Genomic DNA, 25,006 nt, shown 5'->3' with positions numbered 1-25,006 from the left:
TAACCAGCACCAACTCTCACACATGAGTGATGACGTCTCCAAATGATGCCAGCTAATAAGGCTGTCAGATCACACTCAGCCACTGAGCCTTCCCAGATGAGACTCCAGATAACATGAAACAGACACAAGCCAATATACCCTGTCTTAATATCTGATCCACAGATTCTGTGGACAAAATAAATGGTTGTTTTATGCCGGTAAGCTGGAGCTGCAAGGTAACTTGCTATTGCAGCACAGTAGCTAAAGAACCATCGACTTTCACCTGATAGGTTCAGAATCCATTGACAATCCTTAGAATCAATTATTTTGTTAATTATTGCAAAACAGTAACTTTCCTAATTAATTGTTAATTCTTCTACCTTTATTGCGGGCATTATTCTGTGAAAAACAGCCTTACTTCAATCACTGATGCTATTAGACTACACTGCAATGCAGCTCCTACAGAAAGGCGTCATATATGCTTAACGATTCCCCTTTCTTGCTCCTTTTCACTGATTCTAATCTATGAGCACACCGGATGAGAGGAGGTCCCCTATGTCGTATGCTCTGTCTCACTTCAAAGTCTGCCCACTCGCTCCCTCCTGGAATACACTTCTTCCTTTCTCACCCACTCCTCCGCACTCTGTCGTGCTGTCCTAGACATTATCTCCTGCAGAAGACCGCACCTGAAGCCCCCAAGCTGGGTAGATGCCTCTCCCACACGATGCAGTGCTTCTTGTGCTTGCCCCAATCACAGCACAGTAACCATCTTTCCCACCAGCCTTTAAGGTCCCCAAGAAGTTCCTGCATTAGTCTCATTTCCATCTCAGTTATACAGTACAGGGTTTGGATGTACATTAAAGAATTCAAGTAAATATTTGCTGTTAGATGAAGTTTATGGGGGTTCTTCATCTGGAAAGTAGAGGACAATTTTCATTTCTGAAAAATTCATCATAATCTACTAAAAGGAGATTTTTAAAACAAGGCTGAAAAGCCTTTGAATGACTGAAGTCAATACCTAGCTCTTTCTCCTAACATCTCTTAAAAACTTGAGGTCTATGACATTAACTTCAGGCTCTAAGTATGACAGAAAAGTTAAATTTCTTTTTCTGTGAGCATTTTAAGGCCTTTGCTGTGACCTGCATAGGTTCCCTCAGAATGCTCTTTTTAATAAGCCTGTGACTTTGTGGGAAAAAATGCTGCAATTTTTCAAAAGGGTAAGTTATTACTTCGAGTCTCAAAGCCAAAAGGAGCAAGGTATCTCACCCTACCTAAAAGTGAAAAGTTCAACACATTAGTTTGTATCTTTACACACTGGTGAAGCCTATAGTGACATTTTAAACCTATAAAGTAAGGTATTTTAAAGGTGTTGCATGACCTGCATATCTCAAAAGCTAAAATGCATTATCTAATCGATTTTATGAGTTCCTACAATAGAAAAAAGTAAGGAATCTTCCTAAACAAACTGCTTAAAATCACTTTAAACAATTAAGAATTTTTCTGATTCCAAATACATAAAGAAATATCATGAGCAAAAGATACACACTTACCTGCCATGGGTAAAAAAGAGGAGTCTGATCCAAAGGAACCCTCAGGGGGGCAACAATAACCAGCTCAAACAGAAGCCCCAGAAGAAGCGGGACGACTCCAGCCAGCAGCACTGCAACTATCACGGTCTTCATTATCTATCAGGGAATGAAAAGCCTTGTCATTAGAGACTCTATGACTTTTAAGCCAAGCTCTTTATCTCATGTGGAAATTTACTCTTCTTTGACCTGATGCCTAACAGAACGAATATATACCTTAAACAACTTACATTTTATGTTACACGTTTAAATGAAATCTGAATGTGTAACTATAAAAACTCAAGCTATAACAAAAACATGAAATTACTATGCATTACTGCTACAAAATTATAGGAAATTCATTTTATTACATATATTAATCAGGTGGCTTTGCTGCTTTTCTCAATCTCAGTCTCAGGAGTAGGCTTTTCTTTGTCCATGAAAAGCTACTGGTTGTCCCAGGCCCCTGATCCAGTGGTGGTCCACCCACAGGCTGACCTGTGACCCCTGAGATGGACTGGTATAGTTGAAGGGCTCTGCATAACCCCAGTTAAGGTAATTACCAAGTTGATCAAATTAGCTCCCCTGAAAACAGTACAGTCCAACAGAGCTTACTATGATGACAGAAATGTCCTGTATCTGTGTTGTGCAATATGGTAGCCATTAGCCACAGGGCTATTCTATTAACACAGTTCTAGAATTTGGACAAAGTGGCAAAATGAAAATAAAGTAGACACAAAGAGAAGAGATAACATGCAAGAGCCACTATGAAATCCTGACAAAGAAATCAGTTTTTAAAGTGGCCTTGATGTCCCTTTTTCTTAAGGGAGCCTCAGTAAGCACATTCATTTCAACAGCAAGAGATTAAAAATGGTGTGCATTGAGGCAGTACCTACTTCTTCACATGGCAACATGATATGGAAGAATATCAAATGAAAAGTGGTACTAGCTAGTTTCTGTATTTTAAATATAGGTAAGTGTCTCATCTTATGGATTACACAGCAATCAACTCCCTCCATTCTTAATATACAATGAATCTCCTATGTTTTTCTTTCAACATTAATATTAAACAGCTATTAAACTTTCAGTGAAATCAAGATATAAATTCAGATACAAAACCAGAGTTAATTATACAAATGAAAAGGCATAAAGCAGTGACCTAAACATATTTACCAGTCATAGCCAACATTATGATCAATCAGTAAATTACCACACAATTTCCCATTTATGTGAAAAACACTGACTTAATCCTGAAGTCAACATTTGATGTATTAAAAAATCTTTTTTCAATCAGATTTTAGAAAAAATATCATTAAAGGAAATTTCTACTTAAATTGATTTTAATTTCTACAGAATATCTTATTACTCAAGGGCCTTACCGGATCATTTAATAGCATGATTTTCTTTTAACCCTCAAATACATCTGACTATATTTCTCAGAATGAACCAGAAAACTACTGTCTTAAAGGAACACTCTTTCTAATTCAAAAAAATCAACTCTCTTGACTCTATCAACACAGTGAAGAAACAAAAGTGAAAAGATTAAAAGAAATTACTGGAAAAATATTCACTACTCCTGTCAGACAAGATCAGTCTGTATTAGGAAAACCTACCATAAGGGACCACTCCTTAACCTTCTGGAAGATCACTCTGCGTCCCTGTGGCATCCATGCCACCAGCACTGTCACCGCCCTGATGGTTAGCCAACAAACATAGAGACCACAAGCAGCTGTGTAGAGCTCATGGATTTTGGCAGTCCCCGTCCAAAATGACATTAACCAACGGCCAGCAAATACTGAAAATAGAAAAGCTGATATATTACACATGTAGTCATGTAAAGAGAACTCTAATCTTGATGTCAATGTTGTACTACTAGTATTTTCAAAAATTTTAGTCATTTTAAGTCATTATTAAAGAGACATCACATTTTGATATATCAGTGTCTTTGTTAAAAGCAAACCAACAAAATAAAAACAAAACCCCCCAAATTCAAAAGAATGTAATTATTTGACTAAGATACAACCAGACCACAGTAAGTCACTGGGGATGAGCTCTCCTGTGACATGCATTCTGACTTGCCAGGCCAATTACTTGTTCTTTGGGGACTGAAACCACTTGAGGGGGGTGTTATTTTTATTGTCTGTATTATCAAATGAAATCATTATGCACATAACAGGCCAAAAATGGAAAATTTACTTTCTATTATTTGTGTTGTCAATACTTTTAACATTTAGGAACATTACAAATAATTTAGAGTAACTTTCTTTCAATTGGGTCATTCATTAAGATAGAAAACTAAGCTTATTTTAATCAGAAGTGGGCACATTAACAAAATACCACACTAGTTTTTCTTAGGAAAAAAATTAAGATCTAAATATAATGAAACTTAGGAAACATGTGAAAGTTGTCTAAGGGACTGCCTCACACAAAGAGTTATTACAAATAAACTCCACAATGTACCCACAAAAATCTAACTACCAGTCAAGATCATTTATATAGTAACTTTCTTTACATGGTTACTTATCTTAATAAGGCTGGAGAAAAAAGGAAGACTCCATTTCCAGTGTCTTTTTCTCCTTAATACAGTACTTACCTGTTACCTTTCAATGTCTAAAAGGAGCTAGTGGCTGTGCTGAACATGTTCCATACATTTTCTCATTAATCCTCCCAACAACCCTGCAAGCAGCAATGACCTCCACTCTGAAGACTAAGAAACCGAGGCTCAGCAACAGAACCTTGCCCAAGCAAGGTCACACAAGGGCGGAGGCTGAATGTGAACTCCTGTCTACAGGACAGAGCTCATGCTCTTGACCGCGGACGCACACTGCCTCCAGTCAAGCTAAACCACCCCAACAGTCAGGTTTACAAGCCACAGTGCTGATAACGTTACACACTTCTTTGCAATCTCACAGACAGCTTGGATATGAAGATAACTCATTTTTTGAAGACAAATACATGTTAAGTATTTATCTACATGAAATAAACACACGTGCATGTTAAAGATATAAAAATACCACTGATAATTCAGTAAAAATGTCTAGCATTCTATATATACATATTTCTACTCCAAGATTCTTTGTTGTTCTTTTTCGGTTGGTTTTTAAAAATTTAAGGCTTCCCTGGTGGCACAGTGGTTGGGAATCCGCCTGCCAATGCAGGGGACACAGGTTCGAGCCCTGGTCCGGGAAGATCCCACATGCCGCGGAGCAACTAAGCCTATGCACCACAACTACTGAGCCTGTGCTCTAGAGCCCATGTGGCACAACTACTGGAACCCGTGCTCTGGAACAAGAGAGGCCACCACAATGAGAAGCCTGCGCACCGCAACGAAGAGTAGCCCCCCCCTCGCCACAACTAGAGAAAAGCCTGTGCGTAACAATGAAGATGAAACGCAGCCAAAAATAAAATAGAAAAAAAAAAATTTAAAGGCTGCTTTTCATTCCATACTTCACATACTTCTAAAGTGTTTTTGAGAGGTCAGGGTTAGTTTCTAGTTTGCAGTAACTTAACATTAGCTAAAATGCAGCTACAATAAAGTAACCTATGGGGAAAACAGCATCCTCACCACCTTAAATGTGTACTATGACAAAAGCATTTCTATGATTAAACATAACTGCATTCCTTCCACTAGATGGTGGGACTGGATTAACAGGGAAATATTTACTTAACAATCTTTAACGAAATTAATGTACCTGTATTGCCAAATTCAAGCACTAAAACTAGGTTTCCTTCTTTTGTTAACTTTTTAATATTTCTGATAAAAACATGAAAATGGAACACAAAAATCACAAATGTAAAGCTGTCCAAAGTTCAAAAACTGAGTTTTCTCAACAATGTTTACTACACTGCACCCAATAGTTAACTAGACTTTGTCTTTTTAACAGCTGAGGTCTGAGTAGTGAACTTAAGAGCAAAGTTCTCACGGTCAAAAATCATTGTGCAGAAACAGTGAAAAACAACACAACTTTATTTTTACCAGTTTAAGGTGAATCACAACTCTTACAAATTAGAAACTATTCTTTTTTTTTTAAGAAACCTCACTTGAAATTAACTAGCTGCTCTTCCCCAGCCTTAGCCCTCATGGGAAAACTCAAGTATTTAATACAAATTTGATTTATAAAGTTATACTGAGTTAGTGCTATAATCAAGACACTAACTCAATAACATGTACAGGCTTGATAAGACCTGAAAATTATCTTCACTTGATTATTTAAGTGGCTAACACATATCAGTATGATTCAGAATCTTCTGGCTTGCTATAACACTAGCTAGGAGGCGGCGGGGGGAGGGGGCAGCAAGTTGTTTCTGACACTTTGTCACTGGCTTTGGACTCCACCCCCATCTACCCCTGACCTCTGCAGAAGATGACAAACTACTATATTCATCGACAGCTTCTTACTTGTTAGATGAAGAAACCCTGTTTAGCTGAAATTTAGCGATTAGTACTTATGATTACCAGGTGATAAAGGGAAACAGCCTGGCTTCATAAAGGTCTCTAGCAATAGCATGCAGTGGATTGGAAAGATAACTACATAATGAAGGCAAACATAATTAACATCAAAACACTAGCTTGAAAAAAATGACTTAAGCCACACAGATGACTTTTTTTTTATGCATACATTTTTATTTTAAAATGCTGAAAAATTTTTTATAAAAAAAAGTTCATGAAAAATTTCAACATATACCCAGGCAGAGAAAATTCTATAATAAAATCCTTTGTACTCAATCACCCAGTTTCAAAAATTATCAATTCACAGCCAATCTTAACATCTTCTATAGTTTTGCCTACTTCCCCACCCCCAGAACGCTTTGAAGCAAATCCCAACTTTTTGAGAACCCACACTGCAATAAGAAAACGTCTATATAAAATGAGTGACCACAAGTACTTTACTTCCAAAAATTAATCATAAATTGTATATTGACTCTGTCCCCCTCTGCTCCGATACAAATGAGTCCAATGAAACGCAGAGCCCTATAGAGAACAGTATCCCATATTCAATAAAAATGGGGATAACTACTTCAAGTTTATATGTGATGGAAGATCACATGTCAGCAAGACATACCCTTTTAAAACAAAGCATCTTTTCATGATGTCATTAGCAGAGAGCTAGGATAACCTCATACCTGGTAGAGTAAGGCAGATGAGGCTGGCGATCAGTAAGGTTATACACATGAAGACAATCAACAAAAATATCTGCAAGGCAAAACACAGCAGTGCATAAACAGAATTCATCTGTGCTCAATGCATTTTATGACACTCCTCAAAGAATCAACACAATTCTCCCAGTAAAAAACGATCTGCCTATATTTGTATTTCCAGGATCCCTTCCATTTCACATAAAAAGGAAATTTTCATTTTAGGTAATATTAACTATAATTTTGGCCGAAAGGAAACTGTGCCCACTTTCATATAATCAGATACATCAGCAAGTACCAATACATTTTGAATCAGAGAGCACAAAAATAAAACATAATCAGCTTAGGGCTTCCCTGGTGGCACAGTGGTTGAGAGTCCACCTGCCGATGCAGGGGACATGGGTTCGTGCCCCGGTCTGGGAAGATCCCACATGCCGCAGAGCGGCTGGGCCTGTGAGCCATGGCCGCTGAGCCTGCGCGTCCGGAGCCTGTGCTCCGCAACGGGAGAGGCCACAACAGTGAGAGGCCCGCGTACCGCAAAAAAAACCAAAACAAACAAACAAAAAAACATAATCAGCTTAAATTTTCCCCCACTATTAATTAAAACTAACAATATTTGCTTATTTTTATCAAATTCTCAAAAACAACTTCTCATGAAAGGAAAGCTTATTCCCTAACAGTGCTATCCAATTAGAACTTTCTGTGATAATGGACATGTCTACTCCTGCACTGCCCGACACAGGAACCACTGGCACAAGTGGCCACTAAGCACTTGACATGGGGTCACCATGAATGAGTAACGGAATTTTAAATTCTACTTACTTTGAGTGTGTGTGTTGTCTACAAGAAATGTACCTTCTTTTCTTTTTTCAGTTTCATTGAGGTATAAATGACAAATAAAACTGTAATATATTTAAAGTGTTCAATGTGACTTGATATATGTATACACCGTGAAGGGATTCCCACCATCAAGGTAATTAACACATCCATCACACCACATATTTACAAACTGTATTTATTTTTAATTAAGTTTAAAAGTAAACAGCCGTTGTAGCTATAGCTGGTGGCTCCTATACTGAGAAGTGCAGATAAAAAGGAAATACACTGAGACAAGAGGGAAGTGGCTACCCCGGACAGAAAGACAGGGTGCTGCTTGCCTTGACCTGACTGACTAAGCCCAAAGGGCAGAGCTCCAGCAGGAAGACTGGAAAGCACTGACGATGATAACACTCCGAGAGGGGGCTGGAGCCTTGGTCAGCTTTCGCCGCCAGAGAAATCCCTTAGTGATTCTCTCTCTAATCTAGGCCAGAAGTACCTTCTGCTTAGAAAATACCTTTTGTCAATCCGAAAGCCTCAAGTCTCACAGCTCCACCCCCATCTCTGAGAGCTCCCTCCCCAGCTCTTGCAACTCGCCTGCACCTCCCACCCCCCACTCCACACATTCACCTCCCTGCAGGTTCCATACCTACCATGGCTAACCTGCCTCTTGTCCTGACACAGGGCTGGAATGCCCTTCCCACTTCCCATTTTTTAATCTGCCTGACCCCAAACTTTAAAGACTTAAAGGTATCAACTCCTCCTCCACGAAGCTTCCTGAACAAATTTCAAAAAAGTGTTTTGCGGAGCAAGAAGTGAGCAATCATATGACACGCTACTAATATAGCAGGTGACGTGAGGACTAACACCTGGCCATTGAATCTAACCCCATGAAGGTCACTAGTGACCCTTGACAGGAACAGTTTTGGTGAAGTTTGGGGTAAGTCTTGCTGAGCCAAGTACTTCCTTAACTAATCTGGTCTTCAGTTTTATCAGATGTAAACAAGAGATTACTACTCATACCTTGCAGCATTGGGATTAATACTACAAGGATTAAAGAGAGGAAAACACTAAAATACCCCCTCCAGTTCCTGACACACAGGTGAAATGAATCAGGAATGGCAACTTATTTGATCTAGGGTCTTCTATCTTGTTCCTTTCCAACAGCAGGGACCAACAGCACATGGACTCCCAACTCCACGGCTTACATCTAAAATTCCATCAGCTTATCCGACATTTACATATATTATGTGTTGAGAGGCCTAAAATGTGGGTTCTTGTCAGGAAGACTGCAAGATGCGTCTACACAGAGGACCATATACTAACAGCGCCGATAACAGCAGAAAAACTCCTCAACAGAAGCTGGAAAGTTCGATCCCTGCTAAGTCGGGGCAGCACCTACCCTGAGTGGGAAATGCGGGGGCCGGCGGTAAGGCTGGAAGCCAACAGGCCCGCCCTGCTGGAGGATGGCTTGGTGGGCTGCATGCAGGCCCTCCCCCACCACGGGGAGGGCGTTGTTATTTCGAGCGTGCTGGTTATTGTTAGCTTGTTGGTTTGCACTGTTCTCATTTTCTTCCTGGTCTCCCAACAAATAGGAATGAAGATCCCTGTGTAAAAATTGCATCAGTGAAAATGCTCACCTCAGATCAGAATAAAACAGAAGACGTGAGACGCGAGACTTACTTTCTTGGTAATTATTACTTAGGGGAGAAAATGTATGAGTAGAATCTATGCACAGCACTGCTATTATCTCAATCAGCTCTAAATGTTGCTGCGTGCTTTAAATTAGACCTTCCCAAACATAAAGTTAATTAGCCTACAAAATACCCATTCAATCTATTTTATGTTTTCTTCAGCCAGTATCTGAGAAGAATCAGTAACTGAAAAAAAAAAAAAAATGTGCAATGCCCGAGATACTCTATGTGAAGAATTTTAGGGAAAAAACTATCAACTTCTTTTTTTCTCTGTAGATGACTACTGTGTCTGCTGTGACACGCAGCTCGACTAAAACATCAAGCCACAAATCAGTTAAGGCACAAATGAGATGGGGGGAAGGAGAGGGCTCACGGTAGGGCACTGAGCTGTTAGAGAAGGATAAATGTTCAAATACAACCAAATGCATATAGGCATCCCTTGGAGATACTGTGGATCTAGTTGCAGACCACTGCAATAAAGCCAGTATTGCATTGCAATCAAGTTTTGTGGTTTCCGAGTGCATACAAAAGTTATGTTTATACTATACTGTCATCTATTAAGTGTGCAGTAGCATTATGTCTTTAAAAACAATGTATATGCCTTAATTTAAAAATACTTTATTGCTAAAAAATGCTAACAATTATCTGACAATGCAAGGTTGCCACAAACCTTCAATTTGTAAAAAATACAGTATCTGTGAAGCACAATAAAAGAAAGTATGCCTATATTTCACATTAAGGTATCTACAGGATGCCACATATTTTCTGAAAAAATGTTTAAACTACCGAGATTAAACTTCTAAATAAGTATATAATATATGAAGCTTGAAAAAACTTAAATGCATCCTGCTGACTAAATGACTGAGAAACCAAATCTGAGAAGAGCTAGCTCACTTATCAGGTTAGGACTTCTAAAATAAGGGTAACTTGGTTTGTTTTTAATGCACTGAAAAGTATTTTATTTTTACCCTGTGTAATGAAATGAAAGAACCTGGGCCAGCAGCAACCCTCTGTGAGAGGGTAAAAACATGTACACATTTCTCCATAAAAGGATACACAATGATTAGAAAAATAAGAAAAATTTAAAACTTTAATAAGCTTTAAACAATACACCTGCAGATAACACTAAATTGTCTCTTATTAAAACTAACTTTTCCTGAGTGGGGCATACTTTTTCAGAAAGGTTATTAAACTGACACAAATGACACACGTACGAGTCACCTGCCTGTACTTACAGCAAGTATCCAGCAGTAACAGTCCACGCTCGCACCAGTCCCTTCAGCCACTGCCGCGTGTGTCCCTGTTCAAGTAACGCTGGTAAGACAACTTGAAGCAGAAGCAGCTCAAGGGACAGTTCACTCACTGGAGCATCACTGAGAGTTACGAAAAACCATATTTTACAATGTGAATTCGATTTTCCCTTATAACTGTTAGACATCATATTAGACATTTAATGGAATGACAGCAAAACTTCTTGAAGAGTCAAATGAACTCACTGTCTTTATCACCTCATATCCATTCTTCCTTAAAGAACAAGGAACATCCCTCAACCAAAAACTGCTCCCGACAAGGGTTGCAATGACCTTCGTGTTGTTAAAGTGGCAGTCAGGTCTTGGTCCTCACCTCATGTGCCGGCTTAGTAGCGTATTACACAACTGGTCGCTCACTGCTCCTCAGAACACTTTCTCCATGAACACCTTTCCGAGACACGCTGAATGCGACCTCCTGGGGCTTCGAATAGCACCTTTCTGTAAATTTCTATATACTGCTCAGACATCTTCCCTAATTCCTAATTTATACATCCAAAGTGCCAACTCAACGTTTCACAGTACACACGAGACATCTTAAGTTGATCATGTTCAATATCAAATTCCCACTCTTCCCCTTAAATCCTGCTCTTCCGCAATCTTCCTCATCCTAGTAAATGGCAACTCCATCCTTCCAGGTGCTCAGGACAGATACTTAGATCCCTGACTGCCTTTCTTCACCCGACATTCAAACAAGCCAGAGAATCCTACTGACTGTACCCTGATACCCTGAATCTAACCACTTCTCATGACTCCACTGCCACTTCCTCCCTCTCAGCCACCGTCGCCTCCCACGGGGATCACGGCATTACCCCTAGCTGCCCTCCTGCTCCGGCCCTGGCCGTCCCAACCCTGGCTCTTGTCACAGCCTCCAGAGTGATTCCTGTGAAACTTCTGTCAGACCACTCTTCAGCTCAACCTTTCCAAGAACCCCCCAAATCACTCAAGTTAAAGCCAAAATGCTTACTTACAATGGCTTACAAGGCTCTCTAGGACCTGGCTTTCCATGACCTCTCTGACCTCACAGCCAACTACTTTTCTCCTCCTTTTACTGCAGCCAAACTGGTCTCCCTGCTGCTCCTCAAACAGACCTCAGGCCACTGCATGTGCCCACCTCCCCTGCAAGGACACTCTGCCTTCAGGGGTTCACATGGCTCCCTCCCTCATCCCCTCCTCCTTCAGGGCCTTCCTCACCTGTCACCTCCTCAGGTCCTCACTAGTCACTTCCTTGCTTCGTATTTTCCCATAGCACTTACGACCCTTTGACATATTATGTATTTTATCTATTTTATTGGCTGTCTCCCCAAGTGAAATATAAGCTCCACAAGGGCACAGATTTTTCTTGATTCTGTTTTGTTCACTGTTACATCCCTTGTACATAGAAAAGAACCTGTTATATAATGGGCCCTCAATTTTGCTGAGTGGAAGAACAGACTAAACACTGTTACAAAAACTTAGCTAAAATTCTAGGTATAAAGAACTACCAAAAAATGGGTCTACGCCAACAATATATAAAGCCAGAAACCGTGCTTCCTGGTTCTCACTGTGACGACCCAAATACATAAGGAGGGAGAACCGACTTTCTCTAGGTAGGGAAAAACTCAGAATAAAACCTCGATTTGGATTTTGACGAAAAGACCGCAGAAGCATGCCAGGCAAACATGGGGAAGAAGGTCATTCCAAACAGAGAGGGAAAGACCAGGAGCAGCTAGGCATTTATGGGGAGACTCAATGGAGGCTGAGCGTGGCTGGAGAGGAGAATTCAAGTCAGACAATGCTGGACAAGATGCTCGAAAGGCAGTGTGAGATGCCGAGCCTTGGATGTCATTCTAAATGACCCAGATATTATCGTGTACATTATGGAGGAAGAGGCAGGTGTGTTAAGGATGGATTATAAATGGGAAAAAAACAGGAAGGCCTAAACTAAGGTATTAAGTGGTAAATCACATTGAATTAGACAAGAGACTGTAAAAAGAATTAGAACTGACAAGATTTAAAGACTAATTACAAGTAAATTTGAGGAAGAAATCCAATTTGCCTGGCATATTTAGGTGATGGAAGGGATGAGGCAAATCACTGAAAAAGGGATTATAGGAGGAATGGTGGAGACTAGGTTTCCAGGTTACTTAAGTCTTTAAATCAAAAAAAGATTTTCCATTTATAAGCCATACAGCCTATTTTAATCTACAATTAAGTGTATATCTATGGCTACATTACTTATGATGTGCTTTTCATACAAAGATGATGCTACTAGGTATCTCTCATTAGGAATGTTAAACATTACAATGCTAATCAAAGGCACACTTCATTTGCAGAAAAGTCAGTCCTTCTTTGGAACATGTAACTGCTAAACTAACAATTATGTGATTTAGAACATGGCAAAATTTAGTTATCAGATGATTTCTAATATCTGTAAGAAATGAATGTTTTAAATAAAGGTACTCTGAATATCAAATTCCTACCAGAGTTAAATTAGTAAAGTTTCCGAATTTCAACAACTTACCTATAGAGCATGACATTGTACGGAAGAAAATTAGGCAGCAGACTCTTAATTATCCGTATAGGTAGCCAAAGCATCAGGAGTACAATGGAGCCAAAGACAATCTGCAGCAAGAAAAAGGGCAGGGGACCGCTGTAATCACTGTAAATCTGAGAGACAGGCAGACTTCTGAACGTACACATCCAACACACCATCCAAGTCTATACGCGCCCAGGCCACTGAGTGTTCTCATTCAGCACACTATACTTGGCTCACTCTATGTGGAGACTGCATACCTGGGACAGCTGCTCCTCTCTCTCTCTAGGACACGAAGGCTCAAACAGGAGCCACAAAGGATAATCACTGCATGGTATGTGAAAAGAGAGCTAGAAACTCATAATGAAGGATCAAAATTGCCTGCATCTTAATAAACCACCTGTAACAATAAGACATGACCCATACTAATGGCTACAAAAGTTTCCAAAGAACACACATCATTGCTTTTAGAATTTTATCTTGGAAAAACTTAGATTTAACTAGGTAATTTCTTCTTCCAGGCAGGGAAGAAACTTTGAGTTGCTTCTGTTAAGAGTTTAATTTAGAAGCTATTAACAAGTCTCCATTGCTTCAATGCAAATTAAATGTAATTCAGAGACCCATAATTTGGCAATCAATTATACTACTAAAGAACCAAAAGGCATTTTTCTTTACTTACATTTTATTTTTATCAAAGTAACCAATAAAACAGCTATTTGATAACCAACTTCCACAGGCTTAGATAAACTTAATTCAATCTACTCTACCAGTCCTCCTGACCAAAAAAAAAAAAAAAAAAAATCTAAAGGGTAGCCCATTTTACTTCAAAAACAAAAAAAAGTATGCTTACCACTGACAAAATAAATCTTCGGAGATGCCTATAAATAGGCAAGTGAATCATTTCTTGTACTGGATTAAAATCTGGATCATTCAAATTCCTTAGAAACCATAAGACACCAGGTCGAAGTACCTGCAAATATATTTTAAATGCTATAAATACTTACCAATGTCTTCAGGCTCTGCATATGAGCTAAAACATTAATAGAGAAATAAGCTCTTAAAATTATTTTGGCATCTTATAAAATGGGCCCTAGAAAATTCATATAGTTTTCCTGGGAAAAGAAGTTCCTAAATCAGAATCTTTATTAAAACTATCCTGTGTTTGATGTCCTTTGATGCTTTTAACCATTCAGTGGAAAAATTTAAGTACAATTTGTCAAGAAATCTAGATCTCCAAGATGAAAAATAAGTTTTGTTTGTTTGGTTTTTTGGCCTCGCCACGTGGCAAGAGGGATCTTAGTTCCCTCATCAGGGATAGAACCTATGCCTCCTGCAGTGGCGGCACAGAGTCTTAACCACTGGACCGCCAGGGAAGTCTCGAAAAATAAGTATTTTTATAAAAATTATCACTATATTGTATAATCTGGAAAGGATTAGGTTACAATTTATAAGTGTCCTAAACGGAAGATGTGATTTCAGTCTCACACTTCCCGAAAGGAGTTACATTAATTAAAAAACTTTCAGTTTCTCAGTATCTTCATTTTACCATCTACATCTTTCCCCCTTGCTCAGTAGGAAGCATCAACCCTAAAGGCTATGGGCGATGGGCAATGAATGGGTCTGGGGATTAGTTCTGGGTGGCTCACACTCACTGAGCTACCCTGTATAAAAAGCATCTCATCTGCCCAAATTCTATTTCTCCACCTTCCAAACAAAGGGGTTATGATATGTGAGCTTTAAGGTTCAATCTAACTCTAAAATACTAGAATTCTGTATCAACAAAAAACCACCACATTGATAAAATGAAAAAATTCAGTATAAAATAATCACTGAACAACGCAATTTAAAGGTCAGGTATAATTACAATTAAAAAACACATTATTAATGTAGTCTCAATCACTAATTTCAAAACAAGGATACAAGCTTTGTTTGCAAACAGAATTTACTGAACTTATACTATATGATTCAGGAGAATATTTTGGCCCCCAGGCTCATCCCCAGCTCCTCAAATCTCTCAAAGAGCAAAGTAACCAAGAACTGCATTAAGCGTTTGTGCTTCTGTGTTCCATTCACACTGGATTAGTCGTCAGCCTGCTCCTTTGGGCCCTGCATATCTCCATCACCACTCTCAATGGAGTAAGCTGACTTGTTCCATGGCTGTATCCCTTCCCAGGATGCAAAAATCAAGGAGAGTGGAGACTGTGTCTCTGTTTCTCACTATTACCCCAGCATACATCACAGTGTCTGGCACAGAGTGAGCATGCAGTACTATTTGGGGAAAGAATGCACAGAGGAAAGTACACTTATCAGAATTACTCAAGTTTTATACTTCATTTTGTAGCAGATGACTAAGCATGAGATGTATACTAGTCAAATACTGACCCTATTTTCACTGCCCCCGAATCAGTAAGGACTGCATTCTGAAAACAGGATTAGTAAAAGTACCCATCTGGTGAGTGAACCAGAATCATAAAGGACCCTCACTATAATTCTATACTTTAGGTGTCTGCTTCAAGACCACTTTACATATTTGATCCTGCAAAACCATACCCTTTGGGTATTTCCAGCATTAAATGTCCCTGGATGAAGTCCAAGACAGGCTCACATCACATAAAGTTCCAAGAATATGTATTTGAGGATGGTTAAAATACCAAGTAAAACAAGTGTTTTAATTTAATTTTTATCCCTCAGTCTATTCATCTTTCAAACTCAAAACTAATTAGACAGAAATAATAAAACTTGTCAATTTTTGAGACAAATTACTAAAAAACAGTTTAAAGCAATTGAGCCAAACTAGGCTATTAGCTGTTCCCTCTTAGAATAAAATAACAGAGAAAATGATTTAGCTAGGAAACCATCATAGCCTTTAAGGCATGACTTATGGTTAAGGCAAAAGTCCTTTTCGTAAATGTACAGTGTTGGAACTTCCCTGTAGAACTTACCTCTCTCAGTAACAGAATGAAGGAGGCAAAGTAGAACACATATACCATTCCCACCAGCCAATGCAGAAACATGGTAGTACCTGGAGCCGACTGAAAGCTCAGTTCTCGATCTTTCAGAGTAGCATCAAACATTTCCTAAATCAAAACAGTACACGAGAGAGATCTGTACTGCTTACATCTGCTGAATTAATATCTTCATATTCTACGAAGTGAATGAATCACTATGCATGTAGGTTCTGATGTTTCTAGAATTACAGTTCTCTTAAAGCCATTTCATCGTATCAGAGAAATACAAATGATATAGGTTGGATACCATTTCAAAGACGTATATGACACTTCAGAAATTTTACAGAGGCAATACTGATAAACCAGTTGGTGAATAAGAACTTTACCAATATTGCTATTGTGAAAGAACCATTTTTGGTTAACATAATACTTTCCTTTCTTGGTTACAGGTATGAATTCATGACAAGTTTTAATAGTAAGGTATGGGAGAAAATGTTACTTCAGAACCAAAGGCAGTTTTTCTACATTTAAATTTTTTTGAAAAGTAAAAAAGTGGACTTCCCTGGTGGCACAGTGGTTAAGAAACCGCCTGCCAATGCAGGGGACATGGGTTCGATCCCTGGTCCGGGAAGATCCCACATGCCACAGAGTAACTAAACCCGTGCGCCACAACTATGGACGGAGACTGCGCTCTGCAACTACTGAGCCCACGTGCCACAACTACTGAAGCCCACCCTCTTGTGCTGTGCAACAAGAGAAGCCACCGCAATGAGAAGCCCACGCACCACAACCAAGAGTAGCACTGCTCTCTGCAACTAGAGAAAGCCCACGTGCAGCAACGAAGACCCAATGCAGCCAAAAGTAAATTAATTAATTAAAAAAGAAAAGAAAAAACTGATGATCACTGACAGTCATTAAAGATTTTAATCAAGACTAAACACTTTAGTTAAAACAAATGGTTAGGTTGAATTAATTATTACAAAGGCAGTCTTCTTTTCAGATTACTCTTTTTCGGTTTTTATTTTTTGCACTGCATGGTGCTGCCTGCGGGAGTTCCCCAACCAAGGACTGAACTCAGGCCACAGCAGTGAAAGCACCCAGTTCTAACCAATAGACCACCAGGACCTTCCTCGAATTACTCTTTTTATACACAACGTCTTGGCATCTTCATAAAACTCAAAAGAGTTAAACGAGGAAAAGAACTCTCCACTGGTTATCAGGAAGGTTCCAGTCAAAATACTCTAACATCAGAAATGTGCACAGAGCCTCACAAAAATCAGGTACTCAGGAAAAATTAGCAACATTAAGACTCTACAATGATACATTCTCCGAAAAAACAAACTATTATCAAATATTGACTTTACATTAAAGGAACACACCCTAAAGACCACTTTTTAAAAAGCCTTTAAATTATCAGATTGTATGACAATGAATAATAAACTCACCAGGGAACAAATATCCAGCCACCAGCCACAAATGAGAGGGAACACTCCAATTTCTACCACCACTAGCAAAGAGACCTTAAGTAAAAACAAAGGTCATCAACATCATTCAAATGGGAGAAATCATTTCCAGTCTTAAGTTATAACAGGAATTACCTTCACAACAATATAGCAGACTCCCAGCAAGCGACGAGACCTATGAAATTTAACAAGAGTTGCCAAGCCCTACAGCATGTAGTCAAGGAAAACCTGAACATTTAAAGAAAGATACAGAAAAACAAGGTCCTACTGTATATAGCACAGAGAAACATACTCAATATCCTATGATAAACCATAATGGAAAAGAATATTTAAAAAAAGAATGTATACATATGTATAACTGAATCACTGCTGTACAGCAGAAATGAACACATTGTAAATCAACTATACTTCAATAAAAAATTTTTTTTAATTAAAAAAAGGATACAGTGAAACAGGTAACTATTTAGGTTAAGTTAATATTATTTGACAGAGAGAATTTATTCCATATTTTTTCTGCTCTCATCCTCACTACAAATACCTACAACTTCTACTAAAAAGACAAGTAGAGAGAAATAGTTTTGTCATTAATAAGAACAACCCTTGGGTAAGCACAATAACATTACTGAACACTAAGCTGGTTCATTAAAGGATACATGACAAATTATCAGTGTTATTGCTAGAAGTATATACCCAACTATGGTCGTGATTAGGCCTTCAAAATGGGATGCTTGGACCTAGAAATAAGAAAATAAATAAACAAAATGTAATTTCACCACATGGCCTACACCCCAGTTTAACAATGTTTATTAAACAATCCAAGTAGACTAAATGTGAACTATCTCAGGAATTTGTAACTAAAAAACAACTATAAAATCCCCTCTGGATGACACCTCTGCAAACCAGATTCTCCCATGGACTGCTATTTATTACGAAAAGATGAGGTAAAATGAAAAAATAACACTTTACTCAAACAGACAAAATAATAAGAGTAGAGTGAATTAAATTTTACAAAAATAAGAAAAAAGTTGTAACCATCTGCACTTCAGTCCATTCTGAAGTGGACCTGCTAAAGGCTGAGCACTGAAAAGAGCAGCACAGAGTCCAAGCCGTCCTCTGGCCAAGGTACATCTTAGCCACCCTATCTCCTAACCACAATGTTGCAGTTTCCCTTGCTCGCCAAATCTGTTTCATTATCAACTTTCAAAGAGTTAAGAGTTTGGATAGTGACATATACTGCCCAAGATACCATCACCTTTTGGTTCCTGAATTTCAGGTAGCAAGTGATGATAGTTTATAAAGTCAAAATTTATCAAAGCATTTATCTGAACTTTCCAAGTTCTTGCATTTAACTAGTGAGAATTTGGAGATCTCTATTAAATATCAGAACATGTCTCTTTGCCATTTCAGAAACTTCAGAATGTGATCTCTCAGGATTCACATATACAAATTGACCAGAATATTCCAGCTATGTCAGCTTTTCTTAAAAGACTAAATATTTCTGGGGACCCCCCAAAATAGTAGTAGTTGTCCATCCAAATATTTATCTAATTCTGAAAACCCGCAATAAAATGTCAAAATTAAAGCAAATTTCTTTAGAAAACACCACAGTCCATCATTCCAGCACAGATCAACATTTTAAAAAATTAATATATCATTACCTTTCTGAATTCACTATGGGGCAACTAGGGAAAAGGGAGAGAAAGGAGCACATAGGCTAACAGAGCAGGTCAAAAATCAGCCTGTAAGAAAACTTTCCCACAGTATGTCTCTGGCCTGCCCAACGGGAAGGAAGACAGTGCATCATGGGGCTCAGAGAACATCTTCCACAGCTGGCAACATGTCCTACTATGTCTTAGGCCACTTCTGGCTTAGAAGAGGTGAACGAGATGATGCTGGATAACTATTCCTTTGTATAAGGCAGACTGAGAAATGAAGTAACTCTTTACAATATTATTACTTAGTCAACATATATCAAATTTGGGGTAATTAATAAAATTAAGTTTGCAAAAGTATCATACTCACGTGTTCTTCAAATCCCAAACCAACAAGGGAGAAGTGGCCAATGTGGTACGGGCAAAATGCTAAAAGGGGGGGAAAACGCAATGAAAACTTCAAAATCAAAACAACGAACACTCTTACTACCAACCCCACTAAAAGGAACAACGGCTTCTTGGAGAAATGCAAGATCTCAGAACCAAAAATGTACTGTCGGGCTTCCCTGGTGGCGCAGTGGTTGGGAGTCCGCCTGCCAATGCAGGGGACGCGGGTTCGTGCCCCGGTCCAGGAGGATCCCACATGCCGTGGAGCGGCTGGGCCCGTGAGCCATGGCCGCTGAGCCTGCACGTCCGGAGCCTGTGCTCCGCAACGGGAGAGGCCACAGCAGTGAGAGGCCCGCGTACCACTAAAAAAAAAAAAAAAAAAAAGTACTGTCTGTGACATTCTCTACAACCGGAGAACAAAAAAGTTACCAAGCTCCTAATAAACTCATGGTGAAAGGACACAAGAACTATTGTGAAAACAGTCTCACAGGCCTGTGGGAAGAGAAGAAGATATGAGCATCCAAAAAAAAAACCACAAAAAAATCCCAAAACTGATGAAAACACACTGAATACATACAAATTCATGAGTTCATAATACTCAAAAAAGGGAAAGCCAAAAACAAAAACCACAAAAGGAAAAAAGCAACATAATAGAAAACACTTTTATCACTAAGGAAAGTTGTTAGAACATCAATTCCTTATCCTGAAAACTAATAATTTAAGGAAAAAAGCTGCACATCTGTCCTGCTTCTTCCAAACAAACAAATTCAGGTTAAGTAAATAGTTCTAGCTGATAAGATCAAGCTCTTCTTTACAGAAAAGCCAGCCAATAAATGCATAAAAATGACAGAATTTGAAAATCACCATTTTGTAATGCCTAATAAAAATAAATTAATTCAGGCAAGTATCAATGGATAATAAACATATTCGGTAAAATGCTGATGGAACACTAGATATCTGCATAATACTAAAATACCACCTCCCACAGATTACTTTCTGATGTTTAAAGGGAAAAATGAAACCTAACAATAGAGGCTTCAAGATACTATCACCTGAACCACAGACAAAGGTGGATAACCAGACATCATGTACCTCCTGATATGTCATAATAATAGGCAAAGCATGACCAGTGAAAATTCTGTCCCAGAAGTACTGAACCTGAATCTAATCAGGCCTCAGATTTAACTTCCAGTTTAAAAGAAATATGGAGACAAAGGAACAAGGTAACAGAATCAACAGGACGTCATCGGAAGAAAGTAGAAAGTGAGACATGTAGAAGACAGCTGACCTAGTGTCATCAACAAATCAATGGCAAAATAGGGTAGGGGTAGATGAGGGGAGCAAATAAAAAATATTCTAGATCAGAAAAACTTAAGATTTAACAACCAAAAGTAACAGTAAACTACCAGGTGTAAGACAGGCTCAAGGATGTACTACTGTACAACAAGGGGAATACAGCCAATATTTTGTAGTAACTGTAAATGGAAAGTAACCTTTAAAAATTGTAAAACAATAAAAAAAATTTTTTTTAATTACTGTAGGTTTAAAACAATTTCAATATCTGGGTAAGGTAAACCTCCCTCAATATACTTCTTTCAAAATCTCCTTGACTATTCTCAGCTCTGTTTTAAAAACAGATGAACTTTAGTGCAATTTAATGAATTTTTTTTTCCAAAACTGAAAAAAAAAGGTAACAGGTAGACCTTATTTGAATTCTCATTCAAACAAAGCAACTATAAAATGATATTTAAGGAGACAATCTAGAATTTTTAATATGATCTATTATTAGGTAATATTAAATTCTGGTAATTTTGTAAAGTGTCATGATATTCTGGTTAAATAAGAAAATAGCCTTAAGACAGGAATAAAGACGCAGATGTAGAGAATAGACTTGAGGAACCGGGGAGGGGGAAGGGTAAGCTGGGATGAAGTGAGAGAGTGGCATGGACATATATACACTACCAAATGTAAAATAGCTAGTGGGAAGCAGCCACATAGCATAGGGAGATCAGCTCGGTGCCTTGTGTCCACCTAGAAGGTGGGATAGGGAGGGTGGGAGGGAGATGCAAGAGAGAGGAGATATGGGGATATATGTATATGTATAGCTGATTCACTTTGTTATAAAGTAGAAACTAACACAACAATGTAAACCAATTATATTCCAATAAAGATGTTTAAAAGAAAAAGAAAATAGCCTTAAAATGTTCATATTAAGAATTTTGATAGTCTCTTTTCCTCAAGTCTTTCTTTCCATGTTAATATAACTGTAATTCATTCTCAGTTAATAAAATTTAATTACCTTTTTTATGGCAAAAATAACGGAACAGTATAGATTATTAGGAAAGGTGAAAGGGAGACTCAATCATAAAGACAAAAGTCAGAGTGAATCTACAGGGATCTGGCTGCCAAACCTTTTTGACCAAGTATTCATAAATAGAAAATTTTTTTAACAGGTATTCCCAATACACTTGAATTTCTTTATAAATTATACACATATACTATTTTATTAATATTATGTGTATTATGAAGCACAGGCAAATTTTAAAGCGTGCGAAATAACTATATGCAGAATTTTTCCTATTTTATTCTCACACCCAACTCTGAGGACAACTCAAGCAGGCCCTTGGGAAAGGCAAACTTTCCAATTTCAACTCTATTTATATATATAAATATTAACCTAAAGCACCAATTTTAACAATCAATTTCTATCCCATTACACAGAAACTACTAGATAGGTACCCTGAAATTAAGATCAGTTTCTTAGGATTGTTCCCTTCTACTGAGACAGCAGCACTGTAAGGTTTTATTTCTGCAAAGTATAATACATGACCACAAAGGTCCAAGAATGCCAGTGGAAACTGCAGTAAAGCAACCCAAGTAGGAAAGAAACATGAGTGTTGCTTAATCCCAATGACTATGTTCATCTAAAAGGAAAAGCATATGCCTGAAAAAAAGAGGAAGTTTTCCTAAAAAGAGGAAAACTTCATGTTTCATTTCAAAAGATCCTAAGTATAATGTGCATACTAAGACAAAAAAAATTTTTTTCATAGTATAAGCTTAGGAAGTTGGATTAGAAAAATTTACTTAGTTGCGATTTGCTTTATATAAACAAGAGTTCTTATTTCTATAATTCATGCTTTAAAGGTGACTTATTCCTTTAAACATTAATTTAGCACTAAGTTTTTCTTGCAAGAACAAAGACTAAAGTCTATATAGATCATTTTTTCCTCTCAAAGAAAATTTGGTCAAAATCAAGAGTTTCACACTCTATATATCAATTATTTTACGTAATGAGAAACAAATGCAGAATAATCTGCAGACACATTTTCACCCCCAAATGCAAGGGAAAACAACAAAGAATGGGCTTCCTGTTAATTTGCACCATCTTAAATATCTACTAAAAATTAAGAATGAATGGAACTTTTAAAAGATATTGTGTTTCAACAAGATACAGATAAATTTCTTTTGCTCTTTTATAGATAATATTCAGAAAACAATTTTTTTGTCTCATCCTTGATCTATTTATTCAGTCTCTTCTTTGACCACATGGCTTCCTATTGAAGACAACTGTTTCCTGATGAAAACACTGCTTTCTAGTCCCTAACACAGAGCAAATAACTTGGAATTTGGTGGAAGAAACTTGGAAAATAGTCCTCCTTCTTAGGAGTAATTCATATGCACTAAGGAAGGAATTTCTCAAAGATATTCCCTATACAGAGATCTGCAGCCTGAGGTCTCTCTATGAGACACCAATAGTACAGTCTAACAATAACCCAATTCTATCAGACTCCACCTTGAGGAACTGAATTCTAAAATCTTGGTTTACTCAACTGTTTCCCTTACCTTTCCCCAAAGCAGAAAAACCTGTCAGCTACATCTCAACCCTGCCTTCCTTACTCTCATGACTCCCAATGGGAGGGACTCTTAGTGTTGTCACAGAATCCGCATAGCTACAGTTGTTAAAGTGTTTGGAAGTAAACTTTGCTGGAATCTGGTTCTGAGGGGAATTACACTTTCCTCAAGCCTATATCCATCTCTGCGACAGATCCCAAGCCAAGGTCTCTGGTAAGGCCTTGGTCAGGATTTTAACAGATGAAAACAGGATCTTCTGCCATAGGGAAGAACACACAGATAATCAGCACGAAATTAATTCCAGATGTGGAATATTATATAGTCTCAAGTCAGTCTAAAATTGGCTTCTACAAAGAGAGACAGAAGTGCGCAACAGAAGCAAAGTTGGTAAATAACCGTAGTCAATGTTGCTTAGGAAAGAAAGTAACTGTATACCTGGTGTCTTCCTATACCAGATGACTGTCTAAAACTGTTTCATATATTCCTAAGTTTAAAAACAAAACAAAACCTGTAACAAGACTCCTAGAAAACTAAACTCCTACCATAATACCATAAATAAAAGCATAAACGCCACTTACCAAAAACAAGAATGAACAGTGTGTTTAAAGACACCACCCAGAAGACATGTTCCTAAAGGAAAAGAGCATTAATAAAACATATTCATCTCCTATTTATGTTTAATCCATTTATATAGTTATAAGACTGATATTTTTACTATAATTTTGAGATTTTGTTCAGAAATTATGTGTAACTTCATTTTTCATTAGACAGCTCATAAAACTAAACCTAATGAAACTTAAAGTTCATAATGTCCACATGAAAAAAAAATCAAAGAAATCAATCCATAAACATTTCCTCTTCAGAAATTAATACTCTATCACAAACTATACAGATTCTCATAAATAATCGCCAGGTTTAAGTCATATGACACTAAAAAATTCTAAGTAAAGAAAAATTTGAAAACCACATTATTTCTGAACAACACATCAATGTAAACTGCACAGCACTTCTTTCAGTGTCCAGTGTGTTCTCATGCCTTAAGGTCACTTGATCTTCTCTGGTCCCTTCTGTCCCCATGGCTTTCTTTGTTCAAGTCTCAGAATATGTGCTCTCACCTGTCCACACTCCACGCTTATGTACTACCGCCTCCAACATGAGGCCCACCCATCTATTCCTCCGCATGTGCTCAGTCACGCTCCACACTATCGGGACACCCAAGCCTGTTTGCCCAGGCCCACTACCTCCCCCTACAATCAAGTTAAATGATCCTTCCAAGGGGGCCATGGAGGAATATTTTCATGAATCTTAACACGGTAAGATTTTCTTTTTAGAAAGATTATTCTAATCAGGTTCCCAATTTGCCACAAATCCAAGTGGCAAGAGGATGATAAGTCTGTTTAAGAGAGGACTACTACTGTACATTCCTACTTAGCATGTGGGCTCATATCACTTGAATTTTTCAGCTTCTCTGCCTTAAGGGCTCCCAAACTGTCCTTATCCTCAATATCTTTTGTGCCTCAACCTCTAGTTATCTTCTATAAAAATTCCCTGCTGACAACTCCCCTCTACTAAGAAAGGCCTGACTAAGCCCTCTTCTATGCCTCTCGTGTCCTATACACACTGTTTGTCAGTCTTTACCTAAAGTTCTTTGTTTACATGTTCATTTCTCTCTACTAAACTATAAAGAGTCTT

General features: G+C 38.1%; 1 protein-coding gene across 2 annotated transcripts in view; it reads right to left on the bottom strand.

Moving 5' to 3' along the window:
• The window catches only part of MARCHF6 (membrane associated ring-CH-type finger 6), a 74,365-nt gene that overhangs the window by 11,989 nt on the left and 37,370 nt on the right, over nt 1-25,006 (bottom strand). For both annotated transcript variants that reach the window (XM_082651420.1, XM_082651419.1), the window contains exons 10-22: nt 23,893-23,944; nt 19,446-19,504; nt 18,077-18,157; nt 17,559-17,627; nt 17,406-17,480; nt 15,955-16,089; nt 13,863-13,982; nt 13,001-13,101; nt 10,426-10,563; nt 8,899-9,103; nt 6,669-6,738; nt 3,158-3,339; nt 1,530-1,664 (exon numbers count right to left, since the gene is read on the bottom strand). In XM_082651420.1, coding sequence (XP_082507546.1) covers nt 1,530-1,664; nt 3,158-3,339; nt 6,669-6,738; nt 8,899-9,103; nt 10,426-10,563; nt 13,001-13,101; nt 13,863-13,982; nt 15,955-16,089; nt 17,406-17,480; nt 17,559-17,627; nt 18,077-18,157; nt 19,446-19,504; nt 23,893-23,944 — 1,422 coding nt within the window. The remainder of the gene's footprint in view (nt 1-1,529; nt 1,665-3,157; nt 3,340-6,668; nt 6,739-8,898; nt 9,104-10,425; nt 10,564-13,000; nt 13,102-13,862; nt 13,983-15,954; nt 16,090-17,405; nt 17,481-17,558; nt 17,628-18,076; nt 18,158-19,445; nt 19,505-23,892; nt 23,945-25,006) is intronic.

Source organism: Grampus griseus (genome assembly GCF_964374135.1).
Source record: "Grampus griseus genome assembly, chromosome: 3".
Lineage (NCBI taxonomy): Eukaryota > Metazoa > Chordata > Mammalia > Artiodactyla > Delphinidae > Grampus > Grampus griseus.
This window is presented reverse-complemented; position numbering and strand designations above follow the sequence as displayed.